At 36.4% G+C, this 25,855-nt stretch overlaps 2 protein-coding genes across 2 annotated transcripts in view; one reads left to right on the forward strand and one right to left on the reverse strand.

The window, feature by feature from the left end:
• Smp_127680 (rabconnectin-related) overlaps positions 1-11,916 on the reverse strand; it is a gene marked incomplete at its 5' end in the record, with an annotated part of 111,639 nt that extends 99,723 nt beyond the window's left edge. The window contains 7 exons of the mRNA XM_018798578.1: positions 146-325; positions 2,258-2,439; positions 5,022-5,187; positions 6,320-6,587; positions 8,111-8,453; positions 11,666-11,791; positions 11,830-11,916. Coding sequence (XP_018653506.1) covers positions 146-325; positions 2,258-2,439; positions 5,022-5,187; positions 6,320-6,587; positions 8,111-8,453; positions 11,666-11,791; positions 11,830-11,916 — 1,352 coding nt within the window. The remainder of the gene's footprint in view (positions 1-145; positions 326-2,257; positions 2,440-5,021; positions 5,188-6,319; positions 6,588-8,110; positions 8,454-11,665; positions 11,792-11,829) is intronic.
• An 8,562-nt stretch (positions 11,917-20,478) lies between these two features.
• On the forward strand, positions 20,479-21,651 carry Smp_127690 (hypothetical protein; the record flags this gene model as incomplete). The annotated part of the gene is given in 4 exon segments (XM_018798579.1): positions 20,479-20,612; positions 20,647-20,650; positions 20,654-20,909; positions 21,449-21,651. Coding segments are annotated over 4 exon segments (597 nt in total).
• Between the last annotated feature and the right edge of the window lie 4,204 nt (positions 21,652-25,855).

Raw genomic sequence — 25,855 nt, forward strand, 5'->3', positions numbered from 1 at the left:
CGCGAGTGCGGGATCGTGGATGCGCACTGCCGCAGGAGTCCCACAATAAGACGAAACGGCTGTCCAGTGCTTCCAGGTTTTCGATGGTGGTCTAGCTTCAATTGACTCATGATTTCAACTATAAAAATAATGATTAAAGACTTACTCATTTGGAGAAGAGGAATTACATATTTCCGGGAAAGAATCCAATGGTAAAGATGTGGTAAATACAAATTGTGGAAATGTATTTTGTGTATAATTGAACTTTTTATCATCTATCTTTATTGTGGACGATGGTAATGGTGATCCATAATCCACTTCAATGTTTGACAAAGGATCAGTCAACCTTGATTATATCATGTTTTGTTAATAAAAATGTACATATAAGTAACATGGAAAAAATAAGACAGAAATCGTAAATTTGAAACATTTATGCGTAAAAGTTATGTTTTAATTCCTCAGACCGATATGATCTACAGTCATTTATTACGAATTCAGACCAAGTCTAGTTAGTTGGTTGGTTGCCCCCGAACGCCCTGGTACGGCCGAGAGTGGGGAGAGAGAGTATGCTCTCCCTCTCGAAATGCTCTCACATGGCCACGCGTATATAGCCTCTGCCACACAAGTCCTACTCACTGCCTTCTCGCACCACGGGTGTTGTTTGCGAAATTGAGGGGATGAAAAGTGAATGTCCGGCGCTTTAACCAGTTATGTAGACACGGAAAGTTCGCCCACAGGAGTTGGAAAACCTTTATTCCAAACCAATGGTGCACATGGGCTCCAGTATCCTGAAGGAACAAATGGTGTATGAATCAATCGTCAGTCACCGGCTATCATGGGACTGCATCTCCTCACGATGCTCCACTGCCTTGTGGATCAGATCTTTAAGTCAAAGGCTCCGGTTGTGGTCCCCTAAGAAAACCATCTGCTTCAGTTTGGGCACCCGTGTAGCATCACAGCCCTCACACAAATCTCATTTGATTTGTGTGGCGCATATTTATCTGGTGCCCCCTTGTACCAATATTTATGTGTTCAAATAAATAAATAAATAACAATTTACGTTTTAATTCCTCAGACCGATATAATCTACAGTCACTTATTACGAAGTCAGACCAAGTCTAGTTAGTTGATTGGTTAGTTTTGAGGATTAACTGAATTGTGCAATTGAGTTTGTCACGGATTAATTTTGGCTGGTTGATTACAGAAAAACACAGACCACTAGATAAGTGGTTTGTGATGGTTATAAGGCCCGTAAATTTTGACCTAGATGCTGAACGAAGTCGTGCGTGTACATTGTAATGGATATGGAATTCTAAACTTGGATGAAACACTTATCCAGAGCTCTATGGTTCTCTAAGAACAATCCGTGACAAAACTCATCCTGAAATGTTGATAAGTACTTTATGTTACGTATTCTAATGACTTTATTATGTAAACTATGAGGAACACAATTCAATTTGAAATGATACTGGGTTCAAGTCCTAGAGTAAACATCAACTCTAGGATGTAATTACATCCAGCTGGCAAGTTGCTAATAGGATGAAATGCGTATCTTGGACTCCATTGTTATCCATATTCTATTTATTCTATGTAAGGAACATAATTAAAATTTGACGGCACAAACACAAGTTGAACTAACAAATCGGATCTCCTTCCGACAACATAATAAAATTTCCAAATCAGTAAACAATAAAACCTCGAATATACACGTCCTGAATTAAATTAATTAACAATCAATGAGAAATTTGTAGAGATTGCTAAGTTTTATAGTTTACATCACAAAATGATTCTACTTAGATAATCAATGAAAACCAAGAACTACTGGACAACTTTTTGTGTTCTCAGTAGAGCACATTCACAAACCCATCTGGAATTGAGGCTGAGACACATGTCCCCTGACATTCTTGGTTTTCAATGGCTGTCTAAGGTCAGTTCGTGATGAGAAATATAAAATAATCAACAAATTGAAAGATTGCTTAAAATTACAATTTATTGGTCACTACGTAATGACCAATGTCATGTATATCACGTCATTCTTAGTGGCCTGGATAACTCAGTGGTAACGTCTCTGAATATGGAACTGTATCAAAACCTCCAGCGCACATTAGATGCCTCAACATTACAGGTACATTATACTGATGAGTGCTAAATAGCACGAAACCTACGTCTAGGGTTTCCTGTCGATTAACCACCTTACGAAATCTATATAGAGCTGTATATATAAATGCTTATACTGACAATTTATTTAGACTAACCATGTATTTGAAAAATAACTTACCATAAATCTAGAAAATGTTTTAAAAGTGGATGTGTTAAAAAACAATTAGGTAGCTCTAAAGTGAGATATTGTGTTGATGATTCATGCAACTGATTGACTGGATCACTGGTAACATTCTTGTTGAATGGTATATCGGTCAGATGACCTAAAGGTAGGTGTACTTTCATGATAGTAGATGATATCTAGGAGAGTATTGAACAACAAAATTTCTATGTCTAAACTGGAGGGTTACACAAATAACGAATATTAGCAAATTAGACTATCATTTATTGAAATTAAAATATTTGGCTTTATTTGAATAACCGGCTACTTAGGACAATGACAGACATCCGATGATTTTATGCTTAGTCTCAGAGGAATTCGAAAACGCTGACTGCTTTCATTTGAATGCTAGTGAATGAAACCATAAACTATCAGAAGTTTCCTTTGCAAATTCTTAAATAAATTTTTGCATAATGTCGCAGTTCTGTGAATTTTATTCCGGCTCTCCTACGAATAATATTTTATTGTGAATTCATTCTTGTTATTGACCACAATAAGTCGAATGAATTTTTGTTAGATTGAAGTATATTATTTTCATAGTTGAAATCATGAGTTAATTGAAGCTAGACCACCATCGAAAACCCGGAAGCACTGGATAGCCGTTTCGTCCTATTATGGGACTCCTCAGCATTGCGCATCCACGATCCCACACTCGCGAGACTCGAACCGAGGACCTACCAGCCTCGCGCCAGAGCACTTAACCGATAGACCACTGAGCCGGCACCCAACGGTGTTAATGTCTAACTTCAACCACTCCACGATGTTTGAGCAACCGTTCACCAATCGTCTTCAGTATATTAGATACTGAAAAGTGTGATGTATACAAAACTCTGACAGTACTGTTTATTCCTTGATGTTTGATTGATTAGCAATAGTTGGGTTGCAAAGACAATCTGTTAAATTCATCTTGATGTAACTACCATAAAAGAACCTTTATTTTTTACACATACACATAACGCTATTCATTACCTACATACAGAACAGTCCTAGTCTTTTAACGACCACTATTGGTTTACCATATCTGCTTTCTAGTGGTTCACATATACTGAATCAGTCTTCAGTGTTGTTATAGGTATGAGGGCGCTTTTCACTTCCCCATTGCCCACAATATGAAAAGGTTCTTCAAGGAGTATCTGAAAAGGAAATCGGATTAGAGTTGGTCTTAGTGACCTGAGAGCGTGACCGCAGTGCCCAACGGACAACTGCTTGACACAGGTCACACATGACCTTTTCGTGAGTAATTTTCGTGTTAGCTCCGTACTTGGTGGGACCTTACTTCAAGAGATGGAAATCCGTGGGATAAGACGAGATGTTCATTCTTAGGGTCTATCTTTATTAACCCCCCTTGTGGGAAGGCAGCATCGCTGTAATGCTGGTTGTCTGAAGGAAACTCTTTACTGCCGTCACCACTCTGCACACTTAGAAGTACGAATTCACCCTCAGACCTTGGATTTGCTGCTTTTAGTCTTACCGCTGTTCAACCAACCTATCTGGCATGGTAGGACCTTGAGGAACGATCGTCCTATACAGTATAGCTCGATTGGTTCATCACGATAGGCAAGCCTAACCATCACGTCAAGGTAGTAACAACGGTCGGGACATATATTGACTGATTTCAATTAGAATACGATAAAATGTTCAGATAACATTGAACATTTGTTTTGTCTCAATTCTAACGAATATCACAAAGGTAACATCTTGTAGTGTGTTTACATTGTTAGTGAAGAATTTTTTTCTATTTCCTGAATTAATTAATCTTGATGTGAGGATGGTCCACAGGTGAAGTTGAGGAAGCTCTAAGAGGCCCAGAAGGAGCCGGACATATTCCATCCAATCAGCTTTTGGAAGGATATTCTAGAATCACTACGTGTAACTTCCTTATTGGACAATGCTGATAACTCCCTGTGTGCGGATTGGATAACTATAATGATGATTACGTTTCTACTAAAAACTATAAATACTTGACAGTTTTGTACCATAATCAACACTGTTTGGAATAACATTCCTTCTACTTGTCTTCTGTCTTCTGATTTTTGGATTGGAAGGGTTCTAGCGTTCGAGTGCTCAAGTATTACGCAACAGACTAAGAATCTAAGTCCCAGATATAACACTTGACATATGAAATCTTTCAACTTTTATAAAAACTAGAAAATTTGTTTCAAATGAAAATACTGATAGAATTAGCTCTACAATCATAATTGTTCGTAAGTATAAAAACTATTTGAATAAACATATTGTAATCAACTGAGATAAACCCTATAGGTTTTACATACAGTTTCGTTTAGCTGGTATTCACGGTGTTTTGATGCTTAAATAACAAATGACAGTGACTTATCCATCCAGGATGCTGCTGTACTTTCAGAAGTTGAACATTGATAATTTCATAACTTATGCATCTTTTTCTTTTTAGAAAATAACTATGAAGTTCCGAGGGATTGTCTGAGTTTACACTGTACATTACATTAGTTTTCATTTTGATAATATTTAGCAAAGAATGCCCTTCAATACAGAGTACAACTGGTTTGAAATAAGTGTATTTTGAGCAACGTAGTGTGGTGTGGTCTATTTATATCCACATAAGTAGTATATGGTGATGATCAGAAGAAAAAGAAGAAAAGATTTAGCATATACAACATGATTTGAAAAGATGTAATGAATGGCTTCGAACTGTAACCATAAAAAAATCACATATAATGTATATATGTAGGTAAAAACTACTTACTGGAATTTCTGGATCATTTTTAGAAATCGATTTAGATAGTAAAGAATTGGTACTTTTGTACGCGTTTGACAAATTAGAATGATCTGTTGAAGGATGAGAAACTTCAATCCATACACGACATAAATTATCTTCACTCGCAGTTAATAATACATTTGCTATCCAACCACTGGAAAAACAAAACAGAATTGTATACTTTTGGAATAGAACATATACTTAGTTACATACTTACGCCTGTTACCCCTCGTTGAGGAGCATAGGCCGCTGACCAGCATTCTCCATAGAACACATAGTCTTCCGTCAAGTTTCTCAGTAGACAAAATAAGCTTTTAAGTCAACAGACACTCAGAGTTGTAATTAATTCAGTTAAAAAAAGTAAATTGGTCTGTATTACTAAAAAACTGAGATTGACGACTTATTTGAAATTTTCAACAAAGTGAAATTCAATAAACGACAAAATAAGGTATATAACGTATGGGGAACATTTTTGGACGTACAGTAGGATGTTTAGGAGATATTTAACTGTGTCAGCTGCTTTTTTCGGTAGAACTGTATCTTCAGCACACTAGACTAGGTAGAGGATAACTAGCAAGATGGGAGGTAGATTTTAGAAGTGTTTGAGCTAAACAAAGTTGACTACATATTGATACTTTTAAAATAAAGTTGAAGACAAATCATATCAGTGAACATTCTAAGTAAGTATTGTTCGCTGTCGTCACCTCATATGATAATCATCTGTAAGCATTCACATAACTGTGACGTTCTACGGAATTTTTTAAAATCTAGGATATACACTATTATTCATTTCCTTTAAAATGAAACAGTCTACCATAATTTTCAATTGATAAAGTCCAATGGTACCTTCAGATCAACAAAATTGGCTAATGTATGGCAATGGTGAGTATATTTGTAATCCAGAACCCGACATAAATTTCAGATCCGCTTTTTTAATATCTGATTATCAAAACCATGTTTTTGAATCTCAGTTAAGTATTGAGTAGCTATTAGTGAAATGGTTATAAAGTGTGAGTTTGTCACTAATTTCACTGAGGTTATCGTGAGATTTCTATTTTTCCACGAACTTGAATAACTAATTGAGTTAAAGTTGGTCAGAATAATTCTGGCTTTAAGATTTGAGCCAGTATCTCAGTTTAGCTATTTATTCCTTAATGACTTAAAAAAAACAGACCGTCAAGTAGTGGGTTTTTTTACTTTGAAGTAACTATCAAGTTGTAAGCATTGTTTAAACTTTGATACAATTAGATGAAATTAGCTCTAATTGATCCATTAAATTAGCTTACCTAGGGAGATATCTGCTGGTATGGCGCCAGCTAAACGAACAAACATCACAAGGATGGGGTAAGAAGATAGATTCCCAATTTTCCGTCATTCGAAACTGTTCATCAGAACTGCATTTTGATGGAATCAAATCAGAGAAAGGATAACGGAACCATACATGCATTTCAGTATCAGACTTGTAATCATTATGTTGACTTCTTCTATCATGACATTTAGTAATGGTGGCAAAGTATGAACCATCTGGACTGAAATCAACCTGCATCGGAGTGCCTAAATGAAAACAAATTACATACACATGATTAATACAATGAATTAGACTACACTTCTTTTAGTTAAATAGCAATACAAAATCAATGAAAACTAAGCAGGACATAGTACGACAATATCAGTTAAATCGTTTTTTGTAGAGAAGCAACGACGCTACACTAGCTATTTAGATGAAGGAAAATGAAATAAATCCAGTTGGCTAGGACTCGTGTTACTGTTTCATGGATAAGGAGGATAAAGCATTCCAACCATTAGTTCGAAAATATAAAAGAACAAATATTATTCGGATTCCCTAAATAATGGTGAGAAGTTAATTTATCAAAAAAAATAATCATTACCGTTAATAACTGATGAGTCGATATATTTATTCCATTAAAAAATTGTTAACAACGGATTGAAGAAAGATAAGTTTGATTAGGACAGCTACATTCCTATAGTTAAGTACGTTTGTCTGTGTGATGTTGCAAGTGATTTAATGAACTGTAGTCTCATTCATAGCATTTTAAGTCTTTAGGAGTAAAAATTACTTTATCTAATACATATTGCAAAATGATCATCCGCTAGTTTGTAATTGTGATGTTGTTCAGCTTGATATTTAAGAGGATACAATTGTTACATTACAAATCAGTACAATAGGAAAAAAATTATATGCACAAGGATGCGAACGAAGCTCAATATATCACAGAAGATTCGTCAATTTTAAAGCCAAAGTTTCAGTCCTTAAACGGTAAGACTGGTATGTCTAAAAATGTATTATTCCTATTTAATGTCTTACATCAACTCGGCGCCCAAATACTGTGAAATTATTCGCTCTGATCTAGACGAAAGTTCTTATATTGACCAGACTATTGTTATGCCCCCAAATGCCCTGATACAGCCGAGAGTGGTGAGAGTCTGCTCTCCCTCTCGAAATGCCTATATATGGTCACGCGTATATAGCCTCTGCCATGGAAGTCCTACTCACTGCCTTCTCGTGGCATTACTGTTGTTTACCAAATTGAGAGGACGGAAAGCGAATGTCTCTCGCCTTAACCGGGTTGGTGGACACGAACGGTTAACCTAGGGGAGTTGGAAAACCCTCATTCCAAACCAATGGTGCACATGGGCTCCAGTATCCTGAAGGAACAAATGGTGTATGAATCAATCGTTGGTGACCGGCTACCATGGGACTGCATCTCCTTACGATGCTCCTCTGCCTTGTGGATCAGACCTTCAGGTCGAAGGCTCCGGGTGTGGCCCCTTAAGAAAATCACCTGCTTCAGTTTGGGCATCTGGGCAGTACCACAGCCCTTACATAAATCAAATGAGATTTGTGTAGCGCGTATATCTGGTGTCTCTTTGTACCAATATTTATGTATTTAGATAAAATAAAATTTTAAAAATTATTATCATTATTATTGAGAAATAAACTGTCTAAAACTATACATCAGATTTGAGAATGAAATTCTGTTAAAATAAAAATCCCCACGTAAGTTTTTTACGATTATGAAAAACGACAAATAGAATAATAGAAAAAAAGACGATACCGTTTAGTTGATGACACCATACAATTTTCCATCTACTCGGCAACTCTGTTGATAGAGATTTCTTAGGGACAGGATCAAAGTCAAGACCATATTCTGAACCTGACGAGCTAGCCCCGATATGAAAACGAAGGTTTGATTCAGTGATATTGCTTGTAACACCTGATCGCCACATACATAAGTTCCCATCATTAAGGCCTGCTAATAAGCCACTATTTGGAAATTGAAAACAAGGTCTATGAGACCAGGAAAGACATAAAATTTCCGCTTTTGATGGTAATGATAAGTGATCGGAGAACAACCAAGATAGTTTCGATGAGTTTGTAAGCATATTTCCTGTCGTTCCCTATAGGGAAAGATTATAGCATGATACATAGAAACATTGTACAGTATACCAGCGAACTTTGACTAAACGTAGATATCAAAGAAAACTCACAGATGAACAAAAACATGCCGTAAAGTACTACGTAAATGCTAATTTATTCGATGAAATTCGACAACTGCAGAAATTAACATTCTTCGAACGAGTTATTTCTATGAGACACAAAAAGCTAGTGTCCATGATTCGTGTTGCAAGCTTTTGTGTAGGTGAGTCCCACTACGTACCTAAAGATTTTTAACAAATTACATTTATATTGGCTTGTAAATTTATTATCTTTCATACTCTTTCGACACTGTATTCTTTCTCCTACCCTATATATATACATATTTAAAGGTATGCTGACTTCTACTACTTGGTAATTTTTTATCTTACTAACTTGTTTATTTATCCAGTATGACACGGAAATTATTCATGGAAATTGATGCAAGAGTATATGAAAACTTTTTCAAACCGATAAATTACAGTGTGATCTTGCGTATAACGAATGACTTCATAAGAAATATTCCAAGAAAAGTATCAACGTTATCAGTCTTACAACTTTAAAACCAATGAGCAAAAAAATGAATGATACTCTTAATTGTAAACTAGTTTTGTAAACGATAAACGAAAAGAGACTGGTACTGGTCCCGGAGCTTTACATCCTTGTAGATAAACGCAGAATTTATCTGACGGTCAGGCCCACACTCGAAATAACTCGAGATAATAATAATAATTTTAAAAAACTAAATTGGCTGAATCGGACAGAACAATTTTCTAGCCTTGCCCATCTGCAAGTCATTAGAAAGACTAAATTTAATTTTAGGTTAAATGTAAACCAGAGGTACACAAACCAATTAATCTTCAAGAGATTTTTGGCTCTAAAAGCAATCATAGTACTTTAAAGCCTCGAAAAAAATTAGGTAGTACAAAAGCAAGCCACAGGCCGGAGTCAGTAAAGATATGCAACATACGAGCAAACGAAGCATTTCTGACCAACCAGTATGTACTGACATTTTTTTCTCTTGAAAATAATTTTAGATACAACTTAGTAAAACAAGCCTGAGGAAAATTATAGGGTTTTAAAGTTCACAAATATATGCATATATTAAGGGGGGAAGCTACTGGTCACTAGGGCCAAAAAGTCTTAAGGCATCAGAACCTAGATAGACATCTGATGAAGACAGAATATTTACTTACTTTAGGTGCCCCCAAATGCCCTGGTACGGCAGAGAGTGGCGAGAAAGAGTACGCTCTCTCTCTCGAAATGCTCTCACATAGCCACACATATATAGCCTCTAACAGGGAAGTCCTACTCACTACCTTCTCGTGGCAGGGGTGTTGTTCACGAAAGTGAGAGGACGAAAAGCGAATGTCCGGCGCTTTAACCGGGTTGGTGGACACGAACGGTTAACCTAGGGGAGTTGGAAAACCTTTATTCCAAACCAATGGTTCACATGGACTGGCCCAAGTATCCTGAGTGAACAAATGGTGTATGAATCAATCGTTGGTGACCGGCTATCATGGGACTGCATCTCCTTACGATGCTCCCCTGCCCTGTGGATCAGACCTTTAGGTCGAAGGCTCCAGTTGTGACCCTCTAAGAAAACCACCTGCTTCGGTTTGGGCACCCGGGCATTATCACAGCCTTCACACAAATCAAATGAGATTTGTGCGGCGCATATATATCTGGTGCCCCTATGTACCAATATTTATGTGTTCAAATAAATAAATAAATAACTTGTTTTAGGTATGTCTTCTTTTTAACTTATACACAGGTATGAGCCACACTACATGTAGGGCCTAATGGTACTACCTGTTTCCCTAAATCGAGGTAAGAGGATTAAATATGCATACGGAAAATCTATTACAGGAGGTTTAATGGCTAGAGTTCTAAAGTTTTAACAGATGAATGATATGTTCGAATATCTGTAAATATTTTGGTTTGGACAGCCGTGAGTTTAAATGAACACAAAAGACATAATAGTTGGAGTAATAACAATAGGAAACTAACCATAAGAAATACGTTTGAAATAGAATAGATGAAGTAGGGAGATGAAAATTACCTAGTAATACTAGGTTCAACGTCTAAAGGAAAACAGATAACCATTCCATCAGCCTCATTGTGACAAGTTTTAAACCTTTCCATCTAGGCCCATTAATAATAATAATTTGTGAGTATTTCACGAGTAACAACTAAGGATTATGTAGCTTTCAGAATGGCTTACCCTAATAATCAATAATATACGGACAATATACTCGTTTTATTATGTAAGTTCATTAATGACTGAAGTGGTTAGGACAAATCATACAACTTCACTCTCCGTTCGGCCTAGCATTGATGATTAACCAACGTGAAAAGAGTTGAATATAACCGGATTTAGATACTATATCAGTTCATAAAGTCATTGATTATTGGTTTGACCGGTATACGAAGGTATAGACTTCATACTTTGACTGTGAAATATATGTATAATTAATGGATTCAGACTAAGCGACACTGATCGGAATCAGATGATTTATTACACATCCACTTATATTTTATTTTTATTCCGCGAAAGTCTGGTTTTATGATCAGGGGAAGTACAGTAGATGTTGGTTGGTGCAGGAATTGATGGATTATCCAATCTTTTAAGTTATTTGATATTTGGAAAGCTTAGAGAATATTTCAGCCCAAAACTATACACTAAGACCGACTATATAGACGTGAACTAATTCACTTGGGTGCACCGAATTGACACGTAAATAAAGAACGGTAAGTGACTCATGACGAGGCGATTGGAACGATGAGTAGTCCAAACTTCCTCTTTCAGTTTGTATATTTAGTGCTTATTTCAGACAGTAAACCGTCCTTCGAACAAGCGGAGAATGCATCTAAGATTAGTCTTATATACGATATTTTACAGATACTCAAATAAAGTCTGGATTCGGCCAACCCGACAAAGAACGATGGTAACTAATAACTTTATTATAGCATAAGCGAACGTGGCAACAGTGATATGATTTATTCATCAAGTCGATGGAACCTTAAGAACTACCACATGATAGAATAAAAATAAATGAATGGTATTTTTTAAGCTTTTCTAGGCATATCCATGTAAATATAAATCCCTTTACATACCTGAGGCACGTAAATAAATATTCCATCAGCATTAGCAATGGCAATCTAAGAAAAAGGTATATATTAAGAAATATCAAACCTTTCCATATTGCTGGTTAAAAGCAACAGCTGTTACAACAGAGTTTCCTAACTCACACCCAGAAATCACCTGACTGAGACAAAAGGATTCATTCAAAATAACTACATCACACCCACTGGCATACACCTTGAAAGAAAAAGTCAAGCTTTTAACAGAAAACCAACAACGTAGTTAGATCCCCGAACCTTCGCTTGTGCGATATGTGAATAATCACCATTGCATGAACCAGTTATAACTTGGTGAACCCTCATCTGAAAAAGACACGACCTAAATGGTTCAAATGACCCACCTAGAGATTAAAGTATGTGCGTTTGAAATACTATACGCAATTTACAACTTCAATTTTGCAAATAAATACAGATAGAACAAAAATGCCAGTTCTTTCATTAGTTCTTTGCCCAATAAACTAACAATTTGGAGAGATACCTTTTTAAGTGATATTTACAAATTGTCGACAAGTCTAATCCTAGGGGGCTTTAATACACCCATGGTAGACTGGGGAAATCTGCTTACTGAATCGTCAGATAATTCCTTCGAGCAGGGACTAGTTGATGCGGTTATCAAATGTGCCCTAGTGCATCATATGAAAGAAGCGACTAGGTACGACCCGTGCTCTGAATCATGCTTACCAGATATTATATTGACTCACTATGAGGAAGACGTAGTGAACCTCGATTACATGCCACCCCTAGATAAAAGTGATCATACTGTTTTAACCTTTGACTTCCATATGACTGTGAATCGCGAGAACGCGTCAGCTCAATCCAGACCTAATGTCTGGAAGGCGAACATACAAGACATCATGCACTCAGCATCGTCAGTAGATTGAACAAAAGACACGGAGTCCTCAATTGAAACGACTTGAGACGTATTTCGAAATTTATGCTTAAAATTCACCGTATCCCACATACCTTTGACTACAACTACGGGGCTGAGAGACTCTCCACCATGTTTTATCAGGGAGGTTCGTATCCTTCTCCGTGAAAGAAGGAAAATGTGGGATAGACTTAGGTTACTGGGGACTCATGAGGCGAAATCTCGGTATCCAAAAGCTCGGAATACCTGTGCGTCGACCCTCCGTAAGTCCAGAAAGCTGTACGAAGAGAAAATCGTTGGGGAATCCATAGGATGCCCTAAACGCTCGTATTCGTATATAAACCAAAGGACAAAAAGAAGAAATGTCCCTTCACTATGGGGAGACAGTACTGCCTCATCACTAGTGGAGGACGACTTTGGCAAAGTTCAAGTATTCTCAAAATACTTTAGCAATTTATATACCATAGAAATCCCCTTCCCACCAGTCCATGCAAATCCCTCCGCACAAATACTGGACAGCGTGACCATTAAAGAACTCGATGTCATTGGTCTGCTAAATAAGCTTGACATAGGCAAATCCACTGGACCCGATGAACTTCATCCTAGGTTACTAAAGGAATTAGCTAACTTTGTTGCGAACCCTTTAAGTATATGTTTTAATCTTTCCGTAACCCAGGGTCGTTTACTAAAAGACTGTAAGAAATCCATAGTAAGTCCCGTCTTCAAAACAGGTACGAAACATAAACCTGAGAATTACCGACCCATTAGCCTGAGTAGTGTGGTTGTTAAAATCTTAGAAAAGATTATTCGGAAGGAGCTGGTTAAGTACCTCGATGAAAACCGGATCCTCTCGGAGAAGCAACATGATTTTACAACAGGTTATTCTTGACTCACTAACTTATTAGTCGCTCGTGAAAGCTGGTGCGCCCTTAAGGATCAAAAGTTACTTGTAGACGTGGCCTACATCGATTTCAACAAGTCTTTTGACAAAATTCCGCACAACCAGCTGTTATATAAGCTACGAAATGTCGGGGTTGGAGGCAATCTATTGATGTGGACTTCCTAGTTGGGCGTCAACAGTGAGTACGGGTCAACTCCAAGTTGTCTAGCTGGAAAACTGTGCTTAGTGGAGTCTACCAGGGTACGTTTTTCAGGCCAGTGTTATTCCTCTTGTACATAAATGACCTTCCTCGTCTACTTTCATCATCGGTCTTGCTATATGCTGACGATATCAAAATATAGAGAGCGATAAAAAGTGAGGGTGATAGCTTAGAACTCCAAAACGACCTGGAGGAATTATCTGAATGGTCTCAAGCCTGGCAGTTGCTGATGGATACTTCCAAGTGTATTGTAATGCATAACGGTCATCAAGGTACAGATAAATACACAATGAATAACACTGAGCTACCTGTTGTCCAGACACACGATGACTGAGGAGTCATCGTTAGCCTAGACTTGAAAACTACTGCACCCTGCCGTGCAATAGCCACCGAAGGTTTTAGAACTTTATGGTCAATATGTTAGTCATGTCGACACTGAGACATTTTTGACTTTGTATACAGTGTTCGTGCGTCCTAATCTTGAGTACTACATACAAGCAGCCAGCCCCCGATTAAAAAAGGACAGTGAGCTCTTGGAAAGGGTTCAGAGAACAGCAACTGAGCTGATTCCCGGAAAAGCGAAGCTCCCGTATGATGCTTGAATGTCCAAGCTAAACCTATTCCCGTTGTCATATCGAAGAACCAGAGGCGACTTGATTACAGTTTTCAAATTGCTTAGTGATAAATTTGCATCTCATATGCCCTCATTTTTCTTGTTTTCGAAAACAAAATTTATGAGGATACTCTAAAAGAGTTTTTCGTGCCTTAAGGTAACCCTCGTGCTATTGATAGAAGAAACCAGAGAAGTAGTGAATAGGTCTTTATTTCGATCTTCGCGCAGTCACAGTTGAGCGTGGGATTATCTGTTCAGAAAAACAAAGGCTCTCAACATTTAATATAAGATAATAGGGAATATAACGCTTACAGAAAGTAAGGAAGTGAATGAATACTTGAACAATACTGTTTTAGCATATGCTTGGTTGTTTGGGGTCAACTCTTAACCAACCAACCTGAGCTGTTACAAGTTCACAAGCACAGAACAAATTGACTGTCAGCTGACTATCGACTTACCCATCAAATCATCATCTAGTGTAATTCATTACCTCAGCACCTGGTTGAGGCTCCATCCATCGACTCCTTCAAAAGAAAGTTGGATCAACTGAGAGACCATCATTGCCAGGACTAACATAGGCCATCAAGACTCCTGTCCTTTCCAAAATGAAACTGAAATTTAAAGAACTATGTAATTCACAGATTTTCGTAGTACTGTGTAAATCCAGCCTCATTGTTGAGCTGCTATTAAAGTGTGTCAATGATATGTATTTAAGCAAAAACATTTGTGTGTTGATCCTGCATTATGAGAAACTTGTAATTAGAAAAGGACCTTTTACCTTCGAATGATGTGAATTGAAGATTTATCTACCGTCAAACGAGTCCAAAATAAGCTCCGAAATTATTAAATGGCGTTCACTGTATCCACAATCGCTTCCTGAACAAATAAATATAGAGTACAAAAACGGTACTCTACGTTGCGTGTTCGTAAACTTTTAAAAGCTGCTAACTAGTACTCTTTAGGTGATCACATATTCTTATTCTTGTAGTGTTTTGGCGACTAAGGATTTGTTGTCCTTTCAGTTACGCTCTCAATATTGATAACAACGGTACTATATATACTGCTTTTACTGTTGGCCAAGTAACATAGGATGATGAAGTGCCAAGAATACTTATTGCAAGACCTGAAAACCTGGTCAGCTCAAAACTGTTAGGTAAATGATTTGGTTCCAACTCTGGTATTGGGATACACATATCAAGACTATTGTTGGGTAAATCTGCCCACAATAATAAAGTATGCAGATACCTCGTATCAGGAGCGTCAAGTGTTTGAATCCAACTGAACTTCTCAGAAAAATGTAGAATTTCATGCTTCCTTTCAAAACGTAGGAATTAACTAACTTGCAATCTTTGACCATCGATTTCTTCAAATCATCATAAAGATGCCATAGATATTCAGGGTTTAACAACTCTTTTGTCTGTAACACCTGTATAATTGAAGGATATCAACTCGGTCAGTCTAGGACTCGGGAATGAATGAGTTCAAAGACATTTAGACGGTTGTCAATGTGTTGAGAAGGATTTAGTCGAAGCTGGCTAGCAGTCGCAAAGAATGCGTAGCACGGCGTAGCCACATGTGATGTGATGCAAATGAATGACCAAGCGCATGTGTCAAGTGAACAAATGAGCCCAGCATCAGCGTCAAAGACTTACAGAACTGCTTGTTTTGGGGATTTATTTGCCCCTGCAACTAGATTTTTGTTATATCCTAGTGAGGAGTAAATTACGGGTAATTTCTGAGAACTATTAATGGACTAATATTATATATATTCCTATTGTATAATTATTCAGTAATTAGATTAAGTATATCTAAATTCCACTTATTATAAGCATTATTTTGACCCGTATATTATTATTATACGACTTACTGTTCTTAAATTATACTCAGTTTACTAATTACAGTCTCCCACGTTCACAGCCACTTTCGGCTTGATCATGTGTATTTCCTGTTTTATGGTGTAATGTGGTCTGTTTAGTTGGTAGGCAAACGAAGTGTGCTTTAAATAAATGATTTACATAGTAGAGGCTGTTATTGGTATTCTGGACTCAAATCGACGGGCTAGGCGGACAAAACACCAATAAGGACTCTAAGATGATCATGCCGGGTGAACGTCATTGGTTTGGCACAGTGATAAGATTGAATAAGTTGTATTTCGATTAGTGAATAAATCACGCGATAACACAGCGGCCTTTAAAGTCATAACAATTTTCATTCCCGAAAATGTTATGGCAACCTAATATTTCACCTTTGAGATAATTAGGTATCATTCGGTCTCTCAACCAATCACACAAAGTTTACATGGATTTACAGCACATCATTTACAAGATAAACGGGTTTATCAGAATAAATCAGGTTTCGAACTGGCAGTTCTACTTTAACACGTTTGTGAAAGCCTTTTGTAAGGACACACAGGACTATATTTAACTGATGGCAATAAGTCTTCCGAAAGAAACTCTATTTGAAGTCGCAGGTACTGATTGTATTATGAGCCAGTATCTACTTGCATTACTATCACGATGAAAAGTCACTGCCTTGTAGATATTTTCGGAAGATCAAAGTCTTCATACTTGCAACGAACTACCTCCTAAACAGCAAAGTGACCAGTGTGTCAAGACTACTAGAAAGAGCCCAACCCTACATTTTCAAAAGTTGGGTTCATCCTAACGTGGGTATACTCAGACTCAAAGAGGAATTTTTTGGTATGGCGAATGCAGATCATACCGGACTTTACTTAACATGCTGACTGATACATCAGAAGTCGAAAATCAAACAAGTATATCGCACTCTACTTTCATCAATTTGAAACTGAATTCACTTTTAGAAATAATGCGAAAAACGAGTCATATATCTTCATTTGAAATTTCGTCACAGAAGTTTACGTTTTCCGAAGCGCTTGAGCTGGATTATAATTGATAGCAACAAGCCCATCTCTTAAACCTACATTTTGGTCAGCAACTGCGTCCTTTTTTGCTGGTGGAGACCATAATAGCCTGAAAAGCTACCTTTGTCAAATGGAGGCTGAAACACTGTTTGGTTGGTTCAACTGCCTCGGTCAGCCTCTCTTCTTAATTGCTTTAACTACAGAGTCTATATACTCAAAACACACGTAACATGTGGAAACGTTGTTGATATCACATGAAATTGCTTGCTGAAACACTTAAAGCTAGAGTTGTTTGTAAAAGACCCAAAAGTAAAACTTTCAAAGCACTTCTTAGAATAGTATATTACCGGTCATACCACTTTGACACCAAAATTGAGTATGTCATTAATAACTAATTACAACTACCCAGCAAAGATTCTAATTTCTTATAATACTGGTGTGAAAAGAAAAAAATAGGAATAAATTCGACTCAAAACAGGTCGTTCAGAAATATTGATTTCTGCATTAGAAGAATACAAAACGATAATTCTATTACGTGCTTGTCCTTAGTTAGAATCCGATACTCATCTTTCGGATCCAGTTTTCTAGAAGCTGGGTTCACTCTCTTTGAGACATTTCAGTGATAATGGTTCATGTTAAGTCGACCATGTCTGTGCTTCTGAAATTTGTGTTTGCATTGTAGTAAAAATACACTAACCTGATCAACGAAAGTGAAACATAAGGCTCTACTTGTATTGAAAGCATCTGTACTCACAACCACTAGTTGATCTAATACAGAAATAGCCGAGGACTCAACCGACTGAGCCATTACTCGGATGTAGCTCACCGCACAATCACGTAGGAAATCACGAACTGCACCAAACACCATAGCTACTGACAGCGTGGTCAACCTTCTACGAACTAAAACCTGTTTAAAGCCCCGCAAACGGCTGCCTCCATATAAAAACAACGTGAAAGGCGGCAAACAGCTGAGTCTGAACAAATATGTAAACTAACTAAGGAAGAAAGTAGTAGAGCTCAAAAGCATGCGTTTTAGGCTCGAACTGAGGATCATAACGCTAGTTAAAACCTTTTTTCCCCTGATGTCACGGACTATGAAGTGATCGTCCAATATATGACAGTATTCAGAAGTTACGAGAAATACCAACAGGAGGTGAAGTAAATATATACGTTAGCAGCCCCCGTATGAAGCACTTGGTTGGGCGAATAAGTTGTCCTCTCGCAGGTAATAACACACAAAAGAGACTACCCCATCAGTTTCACTTTAGTAGTCTTTATCTCGGAGATTCTTATTACTAACTTGTTCGTATTACTTCGTACTATTGATCGATCCAAGTATTTTCGCGATTACTTGTCCCTCTGGTGAAATAACAGTAAAATTTAGAATGAAAGCGCTGTTCAACAAGTTTTGTTTTAAAGATTCTTATTCTTTAGCTGGAAAAACGGGAAGACGAATAAAAATGATAAGGTGTGCATTGATGAATGAAAAAGAAATATGATTCATCATACGTGAATATAAAAGATGTCTTGAACAAGGAATAAAGTATCTACCATTGGTGTTATAGGGTAATCAGACAAGCACGCATAAACTTTCATAAAATTTTGTGTACACCGACAAAAGTTCACAAGTATTCATAGGACTGTGTACAAAATAATCAACAAAATTATAATGATAAGTCATAACTAAATACTTGGCTCGTGTCTTGATTTAACACTGTTCAAAAATGTGTATACAAAGTTACGGAAAACAGGTGAGACGGCCAATATATACGCAACACTACCACTACCACACTAAGCGTCTGAACGGATACTCCTATACGTAGTCATTAACATCCCATTCTCAAATCACATTGAGGAAAGTTTGACCCTTAGTGATCGATTTTGCAAGAATCTCATGGAAGCCGTCAAAAGTATAGGCTCGACTAAACATGTTATCGACACAATGAGATGAGGAGAAGTTGGATGGTTTCATTGACTGAGCCTCCCAAAATTACGTGACCAGCTTCTAGTTGAGAAGGCCCTACTACTCCCTTTGATTCTTGTTGATGATCTTCTAAATAAAAGCATATCAGCGGCTCTAACTTAGGCTGATAACATGAATGTGTGGAGGTTCGTAAGAAACGAAGAGGATTCATAAATGCATAACATAACAAAAATTGGGAAACGGATGGTGGAAAATAGATAAGAATTAAACTTGCCAAAATCTCAAATCGCTTAAATTTCACCAATGAAGCACAAACCACTTTATTTCCTCGAGATAATTCCCTCTCACTTGTCTCCACAGAGCGTTATAAAAGGCTATTAACCACATACAGTTTAGAAAGCAGCTCAAACTTCATTGAGAATAGAGCCAAATCGAGTGCGACTTTTATCTTCTTACGAAAATGATCTATTACTTCTACCTCGGAATCGTACACAGAACTTATGAAAGCATGCACATGGTTTCACCTCTAGGTTCACAATTTCCTTTGTGATCTCCTTTAAAAAAGTTAGAAATCTCTTGGGCAACGTACATATAAGGAAAATAGAGTGGGTCGTGGAGTCAAGGATAAGTACCGATACTGATAATTATTCCGATCGGTCTACTGGAGGACAGGAGGCAACAGGATAGTAGCATGCAACACAATAAGTACTCCAAGTGACCCCGAATTCAAACATACCCATAGAACCCCATTATCTCATTCCACGACTCAAGAAGCGAAAACCGTTAACTGCTTTATATCTGAGCCCAGTTAAGCATTTATGCCATCAACCCTCGTATATGATCACTGACTAAATTCGCTTTAGAGAGTGATGGAATAAAATAAGCCAACAACGAGAATGGATTTTAAATACATATATTTCATAAACTCATTGGTCCGGACAGACAATCAAAGAAATGAAGTGAAGAGAGTGATGAGAAACGAAAAAAGCGACGCAAGGTGGAGAAGGCAATTGGGCAACCTCGATTTAAAAAAGTGTTACTCGATATTTGTAGTCAGACAAAAATAAATACAGACATGCAATGAATAGGGAAAGCAATTAACACACATACGATCATATATAAAGCAGTCAGGAATAATAAACAAATAAGTGGGAAGGTTAAATATTATTTGAGAAGAATGATCAAACTGGTCTCTCCAGAAGCCAGAATAACCTATGTTGGTTTAACATAGTACCAGTTACTTTAAACCCAGCTATGGTCCCATTTTCTCACGTTGCAAGTGACATATGAGTACTGCCTATCCATCAGTGGCATATAAAAGGCTATCGACTTTTCTCTCTGAAAACTATTTAAAACTGTTTAAATCCGAATTTCCGCTCGATATGCGTATCGCCCACATAGATTCTTTAAATCACCTACTTCATGTTGTTCTCAAGGTCTCCGCTACACTCGAAAATCTGTTAAATAGTCTTATGTCTTATGTCTGAAGGGTCATCTATCTTGTCCTGTGGACCTAAAAGACAATACGGGACTCTAGAATCTACGAATACTTCACAAAATCCTTATAAAATCTACAACGTCAAACCTGGAGATACTCTCGTGTCAATCGCAGTACAATTTGGGACAACAGTAAGAAACATATTTCGCTTACTAGTGTTCTAAGGTACAAAGGTTGCGATGGATTAATCGTTTGTGGAGCTCTGACATCTCCAACATAACTACATTGAAAGTTCCTGTCAAGTTTCAGTCTGAATCTAGTGGTTTTATACACCATAATTCAATAGAGTTGTCTACAGTCAAAAAGAAATCTGGGTTTAGTAATGAAGACACTCCACAAATAGCTTCTGCTAGCATTTATTTTAAAGAACTGTCGGAAAGGGTTGAAAAGGCTAAGGAGGCTGCCTCCCGCTGTTTAGAAAAGAGCAGGTACAGTTAAAGTATATACTTTAAACTTTTTCTTGATCAGCACTTATTATCCATTTGTACGAGGTAAAATTCCTGCCTTACTATTTACTTAAGTTTCTTCCCTTCTTTTTCTTCTTTTAGGAAGGTAGGGGAATGCTCAATCTTTGATATACCTTTAGTTCAATACCTTTAGTCAATAAATATATATTTCAAGTAGTTTCTGACAAATTTTCAGATTTCTACTAGCAGTTCATTCTACATTAACTTTTGTGCAATCATATATCTTAAAAAAAGATGTTGTCTTGCATGTTATTTGATTAGGGTTTTCAGATTGTGCTACACATTCATATTTAGATGGGCATTCAAATACATTGAACAAAACCTTCGATTTCGAATTAGTTGATTTTGGATTGGAAAACCAAATAGCGCCATTAGCATTTAAGTTAAGTTTGTTGGGATTAGTGCACAGAGTTAGTGATTTTTTCAAGATTCATGGAGTATATTATACATCTTATTGCACCAACTTAACAAGTTATTGCTTTTTTAAATCTCGATTACAGACTACCTGAAATCATAGCTGACTGTGATCCCAGTAAACGAGATTGTTTTCTCGTGTCAAGTTTATCGGTAACTGATGAGACAGTGGTCATGGTAACATCACCTACAACTTCCAAACTTAACTCAATTACTGATTCTCGAAAAAGGTTTTGTTCAATTCCTACAAACAGTATTCATGATCCATGCTGATTCGTATGTTAGATTAGATGATCTCGTGTAAAAATGCATTACACTTTTTATAATAGTGCAATAAATATGTTGTTTTTGTCCGTCTGGACTGTGATAATTCGTTCTTTTTGTAATTTTTTGTTCGTTTACTTACAGTTTAGTTCGTATTGTATATGTGTAAGGTCTTGATTTTTAGTATTCATTTTAATTTATTTTTAATCTCCTTAAAATAATAAAGATTTTCATAGTGTAAATCACACATGTTGTTATAACTTAATTCGTATGTCGTATTTCATTTATCTTCAGTCTACATCCAACAAACTTTTTGAATGACCATCACCACAAACATCATTTTGCCAAAGATGTTAACAATTATTCTGTACTTGCTAATCAAATATGTATAAAAGTGTATCAGTGTTTTTTCCACTTATTTATCGAAAAGTTCTGGATACAAATTAAATTGAAGTTATATTTAGCTACTTACTTGATTATCTTTCACAGGATATTCGTTCAATTTGTTTTATTTGAGTGCTGGCTCAGTGGTTAAGATGTTCAGGTTTCAGCCATCGATTTGCAGGTTCTTACCCCGATCCACTTGCTTTAGTTTGGGCAACCGGATAGTATCGATAGCCTTTACAGTTCAAGTATTATTGAGAGCCAAATTCAAAATTATGTACTTGGTATTGAGTTGTAAAAATAAGAACTAAGTCGGCAAAGTACGAAAATATTCGATTTTATTTGATTTTGACCAAGTAAAGCACTTTTATTTCCTTAGCTACGAGATTTTTGTTTCATTTTTTATCCCCATTTCTACTTAGTAAACTGCACTTATCCTGTCTCAGATAGTTATTTGATAAAAATTAGTGTTTATCCGCATCTAGTTAAGAATGTTATGTAAGCGTGTAACTGTTTAATATCTAAGTCCAAGAAACATGTAACAGATTTTTGTTCAACTATTTACTGAAATATCAGAAGGATGAAAGCGTAAAAAAACATGACCAACAAGGTAGACAATCTATCTGAACAATCGGCAACTTACGACTTTGAGAATTATAGTAAAATTTATTATCAGTTATATTGATGTTTATGCAAATTGGATTTATTATACAAGTGATATAACATTAAATTAACACTTGTTTCATAAAACGTCTTTCCGTGTGAGATTTAAGGTGCTACAATTAAGAAGACTGCAATTTTACATGGTGATGGAAATATCAGTTTTCTATCGAGAATTATCGTGAGAGTAAATTAGAGTAGTGATGTCCTAAGTAGTCCTTGTGTCAAATAAAGTTTTCGTCTCTTTGTTAACTTTCAGTGTTGACAGTGTCATATTCCATTCGTCTATATTTAGTCAGACATTAATTCTGTGAAAACAGATAAGATTTCCAGCTTTTAGTAATTTTTTATCCACAAGCTTGACTTAAACTGGTGTTTTTATCCAACTTTGTTTAGTATCTTTGCTGTTTCTCACTAAGGTTTATAATGTGCTTTAGGTTTGTTGTTTGCCTAGTAACATAATCGCGTGAATTTTCAGGATAATAAAGACAAACTTTTACTGGCAATATCAGTCGGCAACAAATACTTCGTTTCACTGAGCCCCTAGAATCTCTAAGGAAAACAAATTATTTACGATTAGGAATAATTCGTACTTAGGAAAACACAATTTATATACGTTTTAACTAGTCTAAACATCATCAATTTTTCCGCGGCAAAAGAGATTTTACATCAAGATTACTTTGAATACACAGCAGTGTGAATAAAATTATGTGGAAGGAAGACCATCTCATCGCCCAAAAAGCTTAAAATGTTAATTCATGGTTCAGTTAATTTCCAATACTCAGGCTTTTACACTTCTAGCCAAAATATCCAACACCATAACTGAACTTTTCTATCCGTTTGTACTTCGGTCGATCATGCGCTTCTAACAATATTACCTGAACCATTGGTTTACAAAAATGTCTTTACATAATATTTAATGAAAACGAGGCTGGTGTTCAAGATTGAGATGTTACTGTTGATCGTTAGCAGAAGCCCAAAGTGATTTGAATAGTTAGAGCAAATACTATTTAGTACTTAGCTTTCTCATGACACTGTATTAGTTTCACAAGACACTCATATTGGAGTTAAATTGAATATCAGCCAAGCTGTTTGCTGAGTAGCTATACACTTCATGCCGATACTACGCACTTGATTAAAATGGCTGGTAATATTTAGGCAACTTAATAAACAGTTGTTAGCCCATTCCTAAAGGCAGAACAATTGAATACTCACTAAGATCTAGTGCCGATCAGTATTACTGTCAATTTCTTATATTTAGTAACATATTTCATATATTATGTCTAAAAATCAATCAACTACCAATAAACTTGTTGAATATAACATATTAATTGATTAGTCAACCTCGTTTTTTTAGTGTTACAAATCATAAGTTCAATATCTCTTTCATTGACCTTTTCAACTTGATCTTTATGAATAATCATGATTATATTTGAACTTTGCATTTGTAACCGATCTTAGAATTGACCTAGTCTTTTACAAATGATATAGATTTAAAAATTTGATCGTTTGGTCTTTTGTAAGCTGAATATGTGAAAGAGGTTTTCGGTTACACTGTCCTGTTGCTTGGTTGTTGGTCTATTCTGTTGAACTATATTAAATCTTCATTGTTCAACTGATGAAAATAGGAATTGTATCATTCTAATAAGGCTTTTATATCTTTACATTATTTCAGTTTTAGTATCTTTTACAGCAAACATGTTTTTGAACGCAGCTGCATAAGTAGGTGCGATAAAGAGACAAATTATAAGGAGGTTGTAACTCGTGGAATTATCTTATGAAGAACTTTTGTTTACATTTTTATTACATAATTATGAAGAATATGGATTATTTTATCCTTATATTCTCCTTATTGTGATCTTTCATTTGGCGCATAGGCTATTGTTGTAGGATTCACTTTTCTCAGGTTAATATTAATTATTTACGAACTTGTAGTGACCTGCCTTTCTCGACGAGAACGCAATTGGTATAATGGAAACAATTATTATTATAACCAATTGTACCAGTGATTGTTTTACTGTGCTTGTTGTTGTTTAACTGTATCAAAATCACTTCTTGTTCCGCTGTCCATCTTGTTGGTTCGAACATTCTTACGCTCTGCTCTTCTTTCCTGTAATCTTTGGCGCGTTTCGGTATTCATTCGATACCACGAGATCGCAAATAAATATACTCTATCTGGATCAGTTAAAGCCTTCTGGTTTACGAGTTATCAAAGGAACCAAGTTGTTTTTGGGCGCGTAATCTTATTTTAGTGGTGATCATAGTCAATCGAGACTCGACGCCATCTACAAACTGATCACTTGGTTCCCTTTTATCTATGGTGTAGTAATGCACGCTTCACTAAAATACCGATCGCTTAACTTTGAAACCTTTTATACATTGATTTGACGATAACTTGATATGTCAGAATCTCATGACAGTAACATGAAATTCATCTAAACAATGTATTCAAATTATATGTGTTAAATCTACAGACTGCTAATGAAATAAAAAAAAGATGTTACTAGGAAATAATATTCTGTATGATTGCTTGTAGGTAGGGGTGAAGTTGCTAAGCTGACTGTATTGAAGGATTATTTGACTCTACAACATCTTCATACTGAAATATAACTTGGAAGAATTTAGCGTAATTAATATTCACATAATTTAATTAGGATTCAAATGGTTAGTCATTCAAATCACGTCAGCAGAAAGCTAGAGGTGTCCAAAACGAGATATGGGATCAGTTCATAAAATTACTTACTGTTTGACTGAGTTTTGTTAATGGATACAGACTGATTGATTAGGATCCTTTATAGGGTCCATTACAGTGACCAATGGTTGGAGAATTTAGGTGGCCATAACTCAAATAGTATATATTTGCATTTCATTTTCCACTAGTTTCAGCATTTCATCATACATACCTTTTTATTTCTGCTTGAAATATGCGTTCCAAATCTTCTTTTTTCTCCCTATCAATGCTATTTTTATCATATGGACTCGTAAATTTTCAGTCTAATTATGCTTATTTAGTAAAGCGCCCCCAAATGACCTCGTACGGCCGAGAGTGGGGAGAGTCCGTTCTCCTTCTCCAAATGCTCTCACATGGCCACGCGTATATAGCCTCTGCCATGGAAGTGCTACTCACTGCCTTCTCGTAACGGGGGTGTTGTTTACGAAATCGAGAGGG

Source organism: Schistosoma mansoni, chromosome 7, assembly GCF_000237925.1.
Source record: "Schistosoma mansoni strain Puerto Rico chromosome 7, complete genome".
In the NCBI taxonomy this organism is placed as follows: domain Eukaryota; kingdom Metazoa; phylum Platyhelminthes; class Trematoda; order Strigeidida; family Schistosomatidae; genus Schistosoma; species Schistosoma mansoni.